The 14,047-nt window shown below is 45.5% G+C and overlaps 1 protein-coding gene across 2 annotated transcripts in view; it reads left to right on the top strand.

The window, feature by feature from the left end:
• Positions 1–14,047, top strand: part of OXSR1 (oxidative stress responsive kinase 1) — a 90,068-nt gene that overhangs the window by 24,949 nt on the left and 51,072 nt on the right. The window contains exon 3 of one of the 2 annotated variants that reach the window (XM_035128996.2): positions 8,552–8,660. In XM_035128996.2, the coding sequence (XP_034984887.2) occupies positions 8,552–8,660 (109 nt within the window). The remainder of the gene's footprint in view (positions 1–8,551; positions 8,661–14,047) is intronic. The other variant, XM_060280927.1, reaches the window with a different exon arrangement.

Genomic DNA, 14,047 nt, shown 5'->3' with positions numbered 1-14,047 from the left:
GGATGGTGGTGGTGAAATAATCAAGACAAACACAGATTTTAAAAAAAGATCTGCCCAGTTTTCTTTCTCCAGCAGTGGCTGGACAGATGCCTCCAAGAAATCCACATCTGGCAATCGTGACGGTGTAGAATGCTTATTGCAGGGCTTAGTTTCAGCGGGGGCTAAGCCTGATCCCCAGCACATGTGAACGAAAATTGGTGCCACTATCTTGAGCATGTGCAGAGTGTTTTTATTGTTGAGCAGCCAGACAGCTGTGATGTATTTGGCAAACAATGGACCATGTTTCCACACTACCGTACTACTTAACTACTCCTGCTTTTTAGTACAGTATTCCCATTTAACACCCTCCCCCAAAGCCACTTGGTTTGCTGTGAGTGTGTTCAAACATCTCTTTCTAAACACACTGCTCTTGCCAGCTGGGCCAGAGAAACTGCCCTGCATGATGGAATGGTTAATTAGCCTCCAGTGTTGTGGGTTTTCCAGAAATTTTGAGAAATTTTGGAAATTTTGAGTTTGAATTAAAACAAACAAACATTCTGATGCCCCTTGTTTAGTAAACATTGCTTAAAACTTTGAAACTGCCTGGCTTGCCTAATTTTCACCTGCAGCTGACATCCTTTCATAATTATTAATGAATTTATGGAGTGGAACATTTTCCATGGTAAAATAAAGTGCTGGAAAAATTTCCACTGTAACATTTAATTGCCTAGTTACACTGATTAAAAATAGTTTGCTTGGAAACGTTTGCATAATTGATTGAGCAATGGATCTTAAAACACACACACACAGGTACTACTTAACAACTACAGATGGTCAGTGCTCTTGATTAAACGCACAACCAGGAATGATTCTTTTAACATGGTGCGGACTTCAATTTAACTTGTGGGCAGATTTAAGCAGGTGACTCACTTCGTCACCCAAGGTTTCTTTAATCAAATGCCTGTCCTAATGCATTCCAAAGACTTTTTTTGGGGGGGAATCATTGCCTTGAAGAAACACCAACTTAATAGAGCAGTCACGTTAACTCTGGAAAGAGAGAAAGAAAGACAGAGCGATGAATTGGTGCCTCTTCCACAGCCCAGCCATTCTTGCGCACTCTGAGTGCTGTTCTCCTTGCTTATTCTGCTGATCAAGGGGGGAATCCAAGCCCAGTTGCCAGCTTGCAACACATTCCATCCAGTTTCTAGGCAACACAATCCTAGCTTTTGTGCCACATCAAAAGCCCTGGCCTTTCCCACCTTGGTGGTGCTGGGGTGGGGTGGGGATGGAGCAGAGAATAATGTATTGGGGAGGTCAAATAGACCAATAGGCGGGGGGGGGGGGGACGGGACCATAGGCAGATTTTGTGTTGGGGTGTGTTAAGTCTTGTTGTGGGTGGAGGCGCAAAAGCTTTGATCCCCTCCATCTCCCTCCCCGGTCAGCTGGGCAGCTAAGGCTCCCTTACTATTGCCGCCTGCCCCAAGGTAATGCAACCGCAGCAGGCATGGCTCTCTTCAGTTTTGACTTTGCTTGATCTTCTGGCACTTTTTACATTTCCCTCTTTTAAAGAACTCTCTGCCCCCTTACTGGGTTTGTTTGGGCTGCACTTCCTTCCAGAATTTGTGGGGTGCAAGGAAGGATAGGTAGATAGCTGCAGTTTCTCACCCATTGTTGCAAGGCAGGCATAGATTTAAAACTATGAAAATGCTCATAACCAAATTAACTGATTGGTTAGGCCTTGGGATGTTGATCGTGCTGCAAGTATGATGCAGAAGAAGGTTTTTTTTGTTGTTGTTGAGGGGGGGGGGTAACATTAGATAGAAACGGAGTTTGAAAAGGCATCCTCCTTCAAATTGCTTGGAACAGCCTTCCTTAGAAGACCTATATGTCAGCAAGAGTTGTTTGACAGTGGGACAGGCTCCTTCGGAAGGTGGTGGATTCCCCTTCACTTTAAAACAGGTTGGTTGGCCTTCTGTCCAGAATTCTTTAGCTGTGATTCCTGCTTTGCGGGGGGCTGGACTAGATGACACTCAGGGTCCCTTCCAACTCTACAATTCTCAGATTCATTCCAGGGCACTTCAGATGTTGCTGGACTCCAAATTCCCCATCATCCTTGACCATTGGCCATGGTGGTTCGGTCTGATAGGAGTTTCAGCCCACAATCCCTGCGGGGGTACCAGGTTGTAAAAGCCTGCCTTGGAATGATACCCCCCCCCCAGAAAAGAGCTTGCTGGGCATTCTTGGAAGCACTTAACTTGTGGTTAAAGTCTCAAAATATACTCAAGGGGCTGCGTGGCCTCCTGTGACCCTCACACCTTGTTGTCATGTGGCGGTTTGCGACAGCGACGTGTTTATAATTAACAGGCGTGCATTTCTCGATGAATGCCATCTTCATACACAGTGGCAGTGTTTTAAATTTAGAAAGCTGGGGCTTGCCCACACCATGGATTAGCGTGGGGGATTTAGTATGGAAATATGCACGCAGTAACTCAAGGACACCTTGGCTGTTAGGCAGAGCAAGGGAAAAAAGGGAAGAAGAAGAAGAAGAAGAAGAAGAAGAAGAAGAAGAAGAAGAAGAAGAAGAAGAAGAAGAAGAAGAAGAAGAAGAGATCATTGAGATGTAGACACGATCTTCCACAAAATGGGGAGTGGAGGGAATCGTGGCAGACACTTGTGGAATATAATAGACAGGATGTGAAGCTAGGGATTACAGGTGGGCAGGCTAGCTGACTGCACCCCTCTCTCAAGTAGCATTCAGGCTGATGTTGGGAATGTGCAAAATTCCTGGGAGCCAGAACACAGGAAGCTTCCTTATACTGAATCAAGACTGTTGATCCACCTAGCTCAATATTGTTGACACTGACTGGCAGCGGCTCTCCAGGGTTTCAGGCTTGATCGTGCCCAGTGTCCAAAGAAGAGCCTTGGGAAAGGGAGCTTTTGACTTGTATTTCTAGAGCAGCAGCTCCTCCATCCTGGTATCTCATGCTATATAGCAATGGTTCCCAAAAAAGCCCAGCCATGGACCACCTACCTTGGAAAAAGGTTGGTCTCTCAGTGGTAGTTTTTGTTGTGTGAATGGTGCCACCATACCCTCCAGCAAGTCCCAGTGCAAATGTGGGATGTGCTTCTTTCAGGCTGCACCCTTGCGTGAGTCATAGCCCCGCAAAATGGGACGTCCTGGGCAGTTGATGTGTATTAGAGCCCCAGTTGGGAACCATTGTCATATAGCAGTGAAATGGCTTTTAAAGTGCAGTGTTTGATGTGGCATTGGGGTCTGATATTCAAAGGGGGGAAAACCCTGTTCGATTATTCCCAAGCTCTAGGGCAGGCATCCCCAAACTTCGGCCCTCCAGATGTTTTGGACACAATTCCCATCTTCCCCAACCACTGGTACTGTTAGCTAGGGATCATGGGAGTTGTAGACCAAAATATCTGGAGGGCGGCAGTTTGGGGATGCCTGCTCCTGAAGCAGAAGATTGGATCTTTATAAGGACTGCTGAGATTATGTAGGCAACCTAAGGCCCATGGGCCGGATGCGGCCCAATTGCCTTCTCAGTGCGGCCTGCGGACGGTCCAGGAATTGGCGTGTTTTCACATGAGTAGAATGTGTCCTTTTATTTAAAATGCACCTCTGGGTTATTTGGTGCTGGAGGAGACTCTTGAGAGTCCCATGGACTGCAAGAAGATCAAACCTATCCATTCTGAAGGAAATCAGCCCTGAGTGCTCACTGGAAGGACAGATCGTGAACCTTCGGCTCCAATACTTTGGCCACCTCATGAGAAGAGAAGACTCCCTGGAAAAGACCCTGATGTTGGGAAAGATGGAGGGCACAAGGAGAAGGGGACGACAGAGGATGAGATGGTTGGACAGTGTTCTCGAAGCTACGAACATGAGTTTGACCAAACTGCAGGAAGCAGTGCAAGACAGGAGTGCCTGGCGTGCTATGGTCCATGGGGTCACGAAGAGTTGGACACGACTAAACGACTAAACAACTACAAGAATGTGTGCTTTTATTTAAAATGCATCTCTGGGTTATTTGGGGGCATAGGAATTCGTTCATATCCCCCCCCCCATATAGTACGGCCCACCACATGGTCTGATGGCTGAAGAAGGTTGCTGACCCCTGTACTAATGAGTATAAATAGTGGTCCGACAGTTGGTCTTTTGGGGGCAGTGGGGTGGGAAGTATTCAGCAAATGCTTTTGGATTGCACAGCCTTTCCCACGAAAGAGCTGAAATTCCTAGAAAGAGAGCCCCCGAGTTCCTCATCCATGTCCAGTGGATGTGGGCGACTTGTGCATCCCTGAGCAGATTCCATGTTGCTTTTTCATTTCGGAGGAGCTGTTACATCTGGGCCTCTGGAGATGGAAAGGTAGAAACCCCGAGATCCCTTGCATGCAACTCTGCAGAGAGATTCCTTGGGATTCGAGTCTGCCGAAGCTTATAGCTGAGCAGTCTTAATTACTCTGCGGGTTGATGTCTGCTCTTATTATAGCTCAGCCTCGACATCTGGGCTGGAGGAAAAGCCCCGGCCGCTGCAAGGAAGCGGCATTCTACATTTGCCTCTTCCTTCTGTCCTGCCAGGGTGCCTGGGAGGCAGGCAGTAGGACCCAGAAAGCTGCCCTATATGAATCAGTATATCAATCCCCCCTAAATCCGTATTGTCTTTATTGATGGCGTCTTTCCAGCGCTTCAGGCAGAGGCCATTCTCAGCCCTGCTTGGAGATGCTGGGGATTGAACCCGGAACCTTCTGTGTGCAAATCAGATTCTCTACTTCTGAGCTGAAGCCCTTCAGATTAGTCAGCCGATGACAGCAATTATATTAGCTGATGGACTGATAGCAAATCTTTGTGCCAGTAAAAACAGTAAGCTTTTGTGGTACAGGTGTGGTGTAAAAGGCATGCTCCTGAGAGGTGTTCTCCTCCTTTCTCATGCACGAGGTGATTTTTCTTCCACGATAGTCCTTGCAACCTGAAGCCTTTTGATTGCGCAGATTTTTATTTTCCTTTTAAAGAAAGTTTATGCTCAGTTAATTAGGACACCTTTTTCCAGTACGTCAAAAGTTGTAGGGGTTTTTTAAATATAAAAAATAATCTATTTGCCTGATTGATTTTTAAGAGATGCAATCTTCTAGGTATTAAGAAGTAAGCTTGAGATTTTGATTATCTGAAGCATCATTCTGGCTGGTTAAGAAGAGTGAATATAACCCATGGTGCAGTGTAACTCCTAGCTGTGTTCTAGGAGCAGGAACCCTACCTGCGGTCAAGCATTGGCTGTTTGAGGAAAGTTGTTTTTGGGGACTCTCGCCTCGCTAGGTTGGCTGTGACAAGTTACTGCCTGAAATAGACGAGGCAACATTTGCACGCTTTTCCGATTCTCGTTGTTTGCAGGGGGTCAGAAGAATGGTTACGGCAGCTCCGGAGCCAACCATTTCTCCCCCTGACTGCTGCCCTTCTGCTAATAGATGATGGGAGTTGTAATCCAACAACATCTGGGGGCCCAAGGTTGAGGAAGCCTGCTTTATATGATCCTCAGGACCCTTGCAAGATTTGTAACTTTTGTGAAGGAAGACCGAAGGAATTGAGAGTTTTGACGCTGTGAAAGCTTTGCCCGGTGGGTTCAGCTCTGTCAGTCTTGCAGAAATAAAAGGAAGGCAGTATCCTTTCCATTAATAATTCATATCTTCTCCATTTTACAGATTTATTTATTTTCTGCCTTCCATTATTGAATCAGCCTTATTGCAGATGGCTAAGTGCCTCTTCCTTCCTAATAGCCACAGTACTTCCCCCCCCTTCTTCTGTCAACCTAGCTGTGATCTGTCAATTATTCAAGGTTGTTTCATGCATCTCTTTCCTTTCCACTGAGAAGCTTGTGCCGGAGTTTGTGGTCATCCCTCCCACCGTCGAAGAAATCAGGCCTGGAAGAAGCAAATAGGTTGTGGTGTGTGCTTGGTTGAAGGTGCGCATGCGTGGCACACACAACAGCGCCTCTGGTTTACAAACATGCCCATGGACCCAAAAATGCTGGTGACCATGGGATTGTGGGAAATGTAGTTTGTTAAAGGTGGGGAGATTTGTGCTGAGAGTTATTTGGAGACTCCCCAACTCCCCTCACGGAGCTACAATTCCCAGAGTGGTTTAAGAGTCTGGGAATTGTTCCCAGGGAATTCTGGGAACTGTAGCCCTTTGAGGGGAATGGGGGAGTTAACTCCCCAACTCTCAGTACCTTGAGCAAACTACGCTTCCCAGAATCCTTTGGGTGAAGCGATGAGTGTTTTAAGTTGCATTAATAAAAAAATTCCTTCAGTAGCACCTTAAAGACCAACTAAGTTTTTATTTTGGTATGAGCTTTCGTGTGCATGCACACTTCTTCAGATACACTTGAAACAGAAGAGCCAGACCCTTATGTATAGGAGTGGTAAACCTGTTGATGGCAAAGTGGTAAACCTGTTAAAGCAGTATAAGTTGCATTATACTGCTTTAAAGGTACAGGCCAGGTCCCTGGTTGCAGTACATCACCAACGTCTCTGAAAAGACATACTGTTGGCATTTGTAGAGGAGGTGTCTCACTGGCTGGTTAAAAGCTCACCAGTTCACACGGGCGTTCCCAGCCATGACTCTTAGTATAAATCCTTGGTGGTAAATCTGTGTATATTATTATTTTTATCATTATTTTATCGTATAGGTTTTGTTTCGTAAACAACCTTGCTTGTTTTGTTTTAAATTCCGCTTCTTCTATGTTTTTAGCACCTCAAAGGAAAATTGAATGGAAAGAGTAAAAAAAAACCCCACAACCCAATAAAAGAGAACAGTATCACAAAGAAATCAAGCACCATACATCGTATATGTTAATAGCAACCTTAGTTCTTGGCAGGCGCTTCTCTTTATGGAGCCAAAATGGCTCTTGCACATGAAGGAGGTGTTTGCATGTGAGGAGATGGAAAGGCAAGATTTGCAGAAGTACCATATTTTTCCATGTATAGGACTAAGTCCCCCCCCCTAAAAATGATGTCAGAAATTAGGGGGCATCTTATACACGGATACATCCCCCCCCGCAATTTTCTTAAATCTGAGTCCCCCCCAAATAGGGGGTGTCTTATACATGGGGGCTTCTTACAGACGGAAAAATACAGTATTTCGTTAAAGGGGGATCTAATATGGGGATAGGGACCCAGGTGGCGCTGTGGGCTAAACCACTGAGCCTAGGGCTTGCTGATCAGAAGGTCAGCGGTTCGAATTCCTGTGACAGGGTGAGCTCCCGTTGCTTGGTCCCAGCTCCTGCCAACCTAGCAGTGCGAAAGCACGTCAAAATGCAAGTAGATAAATAGGAACCGCTACAGCGGGAAGGTAAACGGCGTTTCCATGTGCTGCTCTGGTTTGCCAGAAGCGGCTTTGTCATGCTGGCCACATGACCTGGAAGCTATACGCCGGCTCCCTCGGCCAATAATGCGAGATGAGCGCGCAACCCCAGAGTCGGTCACGACTGGACCTAATGGTCAGGGGTCCCTTTACCTTTACCTAATATGGGGATATGAATGAAATGGGATACTGGAAGGGGGAGATGGGGAAATGCAATGGAGTATTTGGGTGATAGGCATGGCTGGCTGGCCTCTTGCACAGCAGCACTGTACACTGCAACACTTTGTTGCAGCCCCCCCCCAAAAAAAATTTCCAAATGAGCGTAATTTAAATATGCATAATCTCATATGTTCTTCTAGAATTCTGAGGAAAAGCTCATTCAAGCAGGTGGGCCTTGTGCTGCTGTTCCTCTCGGTGCCTTAAAATACCACCCCTACAGATTGTGCATAGCATCAGGCTGAATCTGAAAGGATTCTGTCTCTGTTCCTCTCGACTTGCAGTCTTCATCCAGATTTCTCCACCTTCAGATGAATTTTCTTCTTCAGTTTATATAATAGGGTTGCCATACATCTGGAATTTCCCAGACACAGCTGGGATTCGACCATCAGTGTCTGGCATTGTATGGCATTTCTTGCAATTTTGACAAGAAGCTCAACAGCTTTGCCAAAAAAAAGAAAGAAAGGCTCAACAACTTTGCTGTCCGGGTTTTCGCTTTTTGAAATATGGCAACCCTACCCTAGGAGTTGGCTCCTATGCTTCTTAATATACTAGTTTTTCTACATACGGGGATCCTTTTCTAAAACACTGTTGAGCCTTCAGACATGCAGCAGCCTGCCTGTAACCTGGAGCACTAGAGCAGGGTTTCCCAAACTTGGGTCTCCCAGCTGTTTTGGGGCTACAGTTCCTATCATCCCTGACGACTGGTTCTGCGAGCGAGGGATGCTGGGAGTTTGGAGACAACCCTGCAGTGTAGTAGCAAGGGCTGTGTCTTGTGTTTTGTGCTAACTCCTCAGCTCAGCTCAGCTCTTATGGCCACTTCGTGACCCCTTCACTTGCTTGCCATGACTGGGTTCATCTTACATGCGTCTTAAGCACTCTGCCCCAAAATTGGGCACTCCACCACTTCTGCATAGAGCACTCAGCACATGGTTTTTTTAAAACAACAGCAATAGTAACAGCAATTTTCTCTTTCTCTCTCCCCCCCTTCTTTAGAAAGAAATTCAAGCTATGAGCCAGTGCCATCATCCGAACATTGTATCTTACTATACTTCCTTCGTAGTGAAAGATGAACTCTGGTTAGTGATGAAGCTTCTCAGTGGAGGTAAGTATAAGGTTTATTAGGTGTGCCTGTGTGTGTGTGTGTGTGTTCAGGTTGTTTTGGTTCCAGTCTAGTAAAAGGGACTTTTAAAACATTCAAAGAGGTATTTTTTTCCTAACACTGATTAGAAATTTTCCACTTTTTAAAATAAAACATAGCCTACCCTTTTTCAAAAAGGCATCTAAATAGATCTTTAAAAAATAATAATCTGATAATTTTATTTGTCAATTTTATTTATTCGAATCCCTGTGATGGGGTAAGCTCCCGTTGCTTGGTCCCAGCTCCTGCCAACCTAGCAGTTCGAAAGCACGTCAAAATGCAAGTAGATAAATAGGAACCGCTACAGCGGGAAGGTAAACGGCGTTTCCATGTGCTGCTCTGGTTTGCCAGAAGCGGCTTTGTCATGCTGGCCACATGACCTGGAAGCTGTACGCCAGCTCCCTCGGCCAATAATGCGAGATGAGCGTGCAACCCCAGAGTCGGTCACGACTGGACCTAATGGTCAGGGGTCCCTTTACCTTTACCTTATTTATTTTATCCTAAGTGATTCCCAAATACAGTTGCTTGACTCGCGTTTAATGGCAGAGCTATAGCAAGGGTTGGACGATACCTGGTTTTCAACATCGCAATATATCACTAGCTAAACATCGTGTTATACTGATATTTCAGACAGGGTGGAGCAATGTAGAGGCATTGGCTGGCTTCACAGTTTTTCCTGCATTGTCATTTTTGCATAGCACACAAACATATCATGATTCAGAACATATTGCCAGGTCAAAAGTTATGAAACTGATATCACAAGATGGTTTTGGACGATATAGGAACCTATCACCCAGCCCTAGTCATAGCGTAGCTTGGGTATCATGATTGTTATGCCTGAGGCCTGCAAACTTACCACGAGACTTGGAGGTTCCCTCACTTCCTGGTTTGGCACACTATAGTTTGTTTTGACATCTGTAGCTTGCCTACTAACTAGAATTAGAAACAAAATATGGTTTGAGCCAAAGTTTGACCTATTTGGATGTCATAAAGTATGGTTTACCTTAACCAGGAAGTGATTTGGAAATGTGTGAATGCAGTGCATGGCCACAGCTAGATGATACGAGAAACCTTTATTTGAGCAGAACTTCTGTTCTTGCTCCTCCCACCCACCCCTGACACTAGCAGCCCCCTAACCCTCCGGAATGGCTCTTGGCAGAGGAGAGAGCAGTTGGTTCTAGCAGGAAATGGAGAGGTTGCAAAGCCCTGTTTGAACACAGCTCCTCCAGATGCTCTTTGGATCTAGGCCAGTTACCTTTCTTTGGGGGGTAGAAGTTAAAAGGATGGCTTGTGTTCACTTGCAGACATTAATAATACCCTAGCTAAACCTACCCACTCAACCCTGCCAGAGACATCTTGGTGAAAATAGCAGGAATATTAATAGATTACTTGATAATCCAGAAAATCTTGAGTGAAGGTGACTGAGGAGGGAGAATCTCTTTCACCTGGTTGGGGTGAGGGGACCTGATGCTCTTTCATACCTGACTTTTCTTCACACCTTTAAAGGATGAAGAAAGCAGGGGAGGGTGGAGATTTCAAGAACCACTTTTTATTTTTGGTAGACCACCTGTTTCTTGGTATGCATTTAAACTTGATTTGTTAAAAGGCACAAGTTCTAGTTGGCGAAAATGCCTCAATCAGTTGGCAGCCCTATTCTTGGACCCTCTTTCTTTCTTTTCTGTTGCTGCTGCTTTGGTTTTCAGACCTGCTGCTTGGGATCCTCGGTGTAGCTGCAATTTGTCAAGATTCCCACGAGGTTGAGCTGGCAGCCTCTCCGCATGCAGCAACTTCAGATTCCATCTCCCTTTTCTGAGGAACGTTGCTGCCTGTCTTTGGAGAGAGTGCAGTTCTTACTTACGCATGCAAGGCTCTTCCAGCATGTGTCATAAATCAGCTCTTTATTGACCTTTTCCTCTCCCTTAATTATCTCGTTAAGTCTCTTTTACCTGGCATTTGAAGAGGGAGAGGTAAAAGAAGGGAAGGGAAAGGTTCTTGGGTGATGACACTGTGTCTTTCATTTCTCTCTCTTTCTGTGCCTGTTTCTCTCTCCCTCTCTCTCTCTTTCTGTGCCTGTTTCTCTCTCCCCCCTCTCTCTTTCTCCCTCCTGCTGTAAAACTCTAATGCCTAGTGTCAGAGGATCTTGCGACTACTCTAGAGTAACAACGCTCCACATGCTTGTCTTTAAACAGTTTTTATTAGTGCAGGCTATTTACAGTGAGCTGGATATGTACAGCATGTCTGCTCAGTCCGATGCAGAATCCGGCACTGCCCCCCCCACACATGACCTTCTCCAACATAATAGCCTCAGGACAGTGAATCTCCTCCCTCTCTTTTTCCTGCGTAATTCTGGAACCGGAGGAAGGGGTCTACGCTCCAGGCTTTCATTTTCTCCCTTCTCCCCCTCCCTTTCCTCACTCCTGTGTGGCCGGGGGTCTCTCATGTTGCTGGAGCCCTGGCCCTCTCTCTCCATTCCCTCACTAGCCTCCTCAGAGCCCTCACTTCCATCGCTGCTTTGGGAGGAGCTACTTCTGATGCATGGGGACGGTTCTCTGTACTCCCCCCCCCTTACACCTAGCAATGAGGAACACCAATTGATTTCTTTGGAATTTGTGTTCAAGCCGGTCACTTCCATCCCACCCTACTTTGCGTTGACTTGCCTGCTGAGGAACCTTTGTCCATTACAGACAACTTCTTGATGGTAGGGCAGTCTGACAATGGACTGATTAACCTGAAGGGGTCGGTAGGCTCTCCCCTCCTGGTGGTCTTCAAGCCAAAGGCTAGACAGCCAGCTGTTGGAGATGCTCAAGCTGTGGACCTCCTGCATCGAACAAAGGGGTTGGGGAATGTGGCTTGCAAGCCATCCCCTCAACTCAGATTCTAGCCCAGATATCCTTGAATATTAGTTCCTTCAGATCAGCTACTTAAAACTCGGCACATTTCCTGGTTTAAAAGTGATCTGTATAGGAAATAGTATGTAACTGGTATGCAGGTTTAAGTGCAGTAGTCTACACATTAGTTTTATACTACATATTTCCCTACATCAAAGTGTAGGATTTTTGCTACGTGTGAAGCAGCCTTCAGCAAAGTGCTTGAGGAAGGGAGTTGTCTTGGGGGTTCGAAAGCTTTGGAGCTGAATGCCTCCTGAGTTTTATAAGCAGGTTAGTTTTCCAGAATAGCTTTCACGACGAAGATTCTTCTGCCAGTTGAGGAAAGCTTCTACAAGTCTATGATTCTATGAAACTTTCAAGTTAGTGGATGACATCATAACCAAGGAGGAAGTCATTGAACGCCAAAGCAATGTTTCACTCTCAGTCTGCAGGCTGTCTAATAACTTTCTCTAAATCACATTTCTTTCTCTGTGTGTCTTGTTAACTGCGATCATCTCTTTCCCACAGGGTGTTCAGGGTGTGTCACTTCCTCTACTCGGAAAAGAATTTTAACTACTCTGTAAAACTCCCTCTCTCTAGGGCAGGAAAGGTGAAGCTTCTCTTGATTAATATATGGACAAGTTAAAGAATGGCTCAACAAAATTAAGCTGAAGTATGTCTTGAGCTGGGGTGCCATAGGTTCTGCTTTATAATACACTCGCTGGATAGGGCTGTTCGTTGAGCCACATAGCTTAATTTGTACTTATATCCCCATTACATTTTCACTTTTTGGAAATGCCACTCCATTCTGTTCTGGAAGAAGTTTTAACAAATAAATAAATAATCACAATTCACGAGGGCCAGAAACTTGATCCATTGCTGTTGGTTGGCTTTAGAAGGGAGAAACCCATTTCAAGCATAGCTTTGCACAGATTAACAGCATTGTAGTGCCTATAATTGAACCACTGAAAATGAACAACCTTTCAAGGAGCATTATTAAGGGGGCTGAAGGGGGCTTGATGAAGTTCATTGAGAGAAGATGAGAAGAGCTTTTGAGAGCGAGTCTTGGTGCGGCTACATAATGTCTAGAATATCCACCTTTGCAAGGCTGTTTGCATATTAAACTGGGCGGGTTGCCTTAGTGAAAAGCAGGTATGGAAGCCAGGATCCTGATCATTCATTCATTCATTCATTCATTCATTCATTCATTATAGCTACCAGTGCCTGTTGCATCTATGGCTGTGTCTCAACATTTGCACATCCTAATCCAAACAGTTCTTTTTTTTCTATTCTTTTTTGGGAGGAGATGGGAGTCTCTAGCCTCTCCCATTTCTCATTCTGCCCACGACGTGCTTTCCTGCTGAGTGGTCCATGAATACCCACTTAGGTCTACACACACACACACACACACACACACACACACACACACACACACACCCTTCTCGCTGCCTCTTGCCCTGTTTTTATTTCCAACATATGTCTGCAACCGGAGGCTAACTAGCAATTTCAGTGATGCATGAGGCAGCATAAATATGCCTTTTCAGATGTTATTGTGGGTCCTGGAGGCATAAACATTTATCTCTTGGTGATTCACATGGCATTTGCCATGGCAAGGAGGTGGCTTTTTTGAAATTCCATTATCTTGTCGGCTGCTCCCCCCAAACAGTGAAGAACATGTCAGAGGCTTTTGCTCCTCGCTTGTGCCTTTGAATCTTTTTCTCTAAGGAGCATTATTGCTGATGCTTCCATTACTTCTTAAGCATCTTAGCCTTGAACCTGGATGCTTCCAAATACCTAGGAGAGGCTGGGCTTGATACCAGCACTGCATCACATGACCTATTATTTTCCTTGGATGCCTTGGTTATCTTCCCCTTCAATCTATATTTGTATCTCCCCTTTAAAATGCTTTTAATAATGCCTGCTTTATTTGCTTCTTGCAAGGTTGAGGCATTACCTTCTTTGGAAACTATTATTTTTGAGGGGTTGAGGCTGGTTTATTTCGAACCAGGAACACAAGAGGCTGCTTTGTAGTGAATTAGCTATTGTTACTTCCAGCTAAGAATTATGTATATATTGCCCTCCAGATGCTGTAGGACTACAACAGGCATCCCCAAACTGCGGCCCTCCAGATGTTTTGGCCTACAACTCCCATGATCCCTAGCTAACAGGACCAGTGGTCGGGGAAGATGGGAATTGTAGTCCAAAACATCTGTAGGGCTGAAGTTTGGGGATGCCTGGACTACAACTCCCATTATCCTTGACCATTGGGAGTGCTGGCTGGTGCTTATGGGAGTTGTAGTCCTACATTTGTTGGCTGCCCTTGATCTACACACTCAGAACAGCTTAAGACATTTTGCAGAGTTGCTAAAGATTCAGAAAAAGTGCAGCCAAAACAATCAAGAGCATGGCCAACGACGCTGATGGGAGTTGTAGTCCTACAGCACATGGAGGGCATCGGATTGGGGACAACTAGTGCAGTGGATA

The sequence above is a fragment of the Zootoca vivipara genome, chromosome 12 (assembly GCF_963506605.1).
Source record: "Zootoca vivipara chromosome 12, rZooViv1.1, whole genome shotgun sequence".
Lineage (NCBI taxonomy): Eukaryota > Metazoa > Chordata > Lepidosauria > Squamata > Lacertidae > Zootoca > Zootoca vivipara.
The sequence above is the reverse complement of the archived record's forward strand: the minus strand, read 5'-3'. Positions and strand labels throughout refer to the sequence as shown.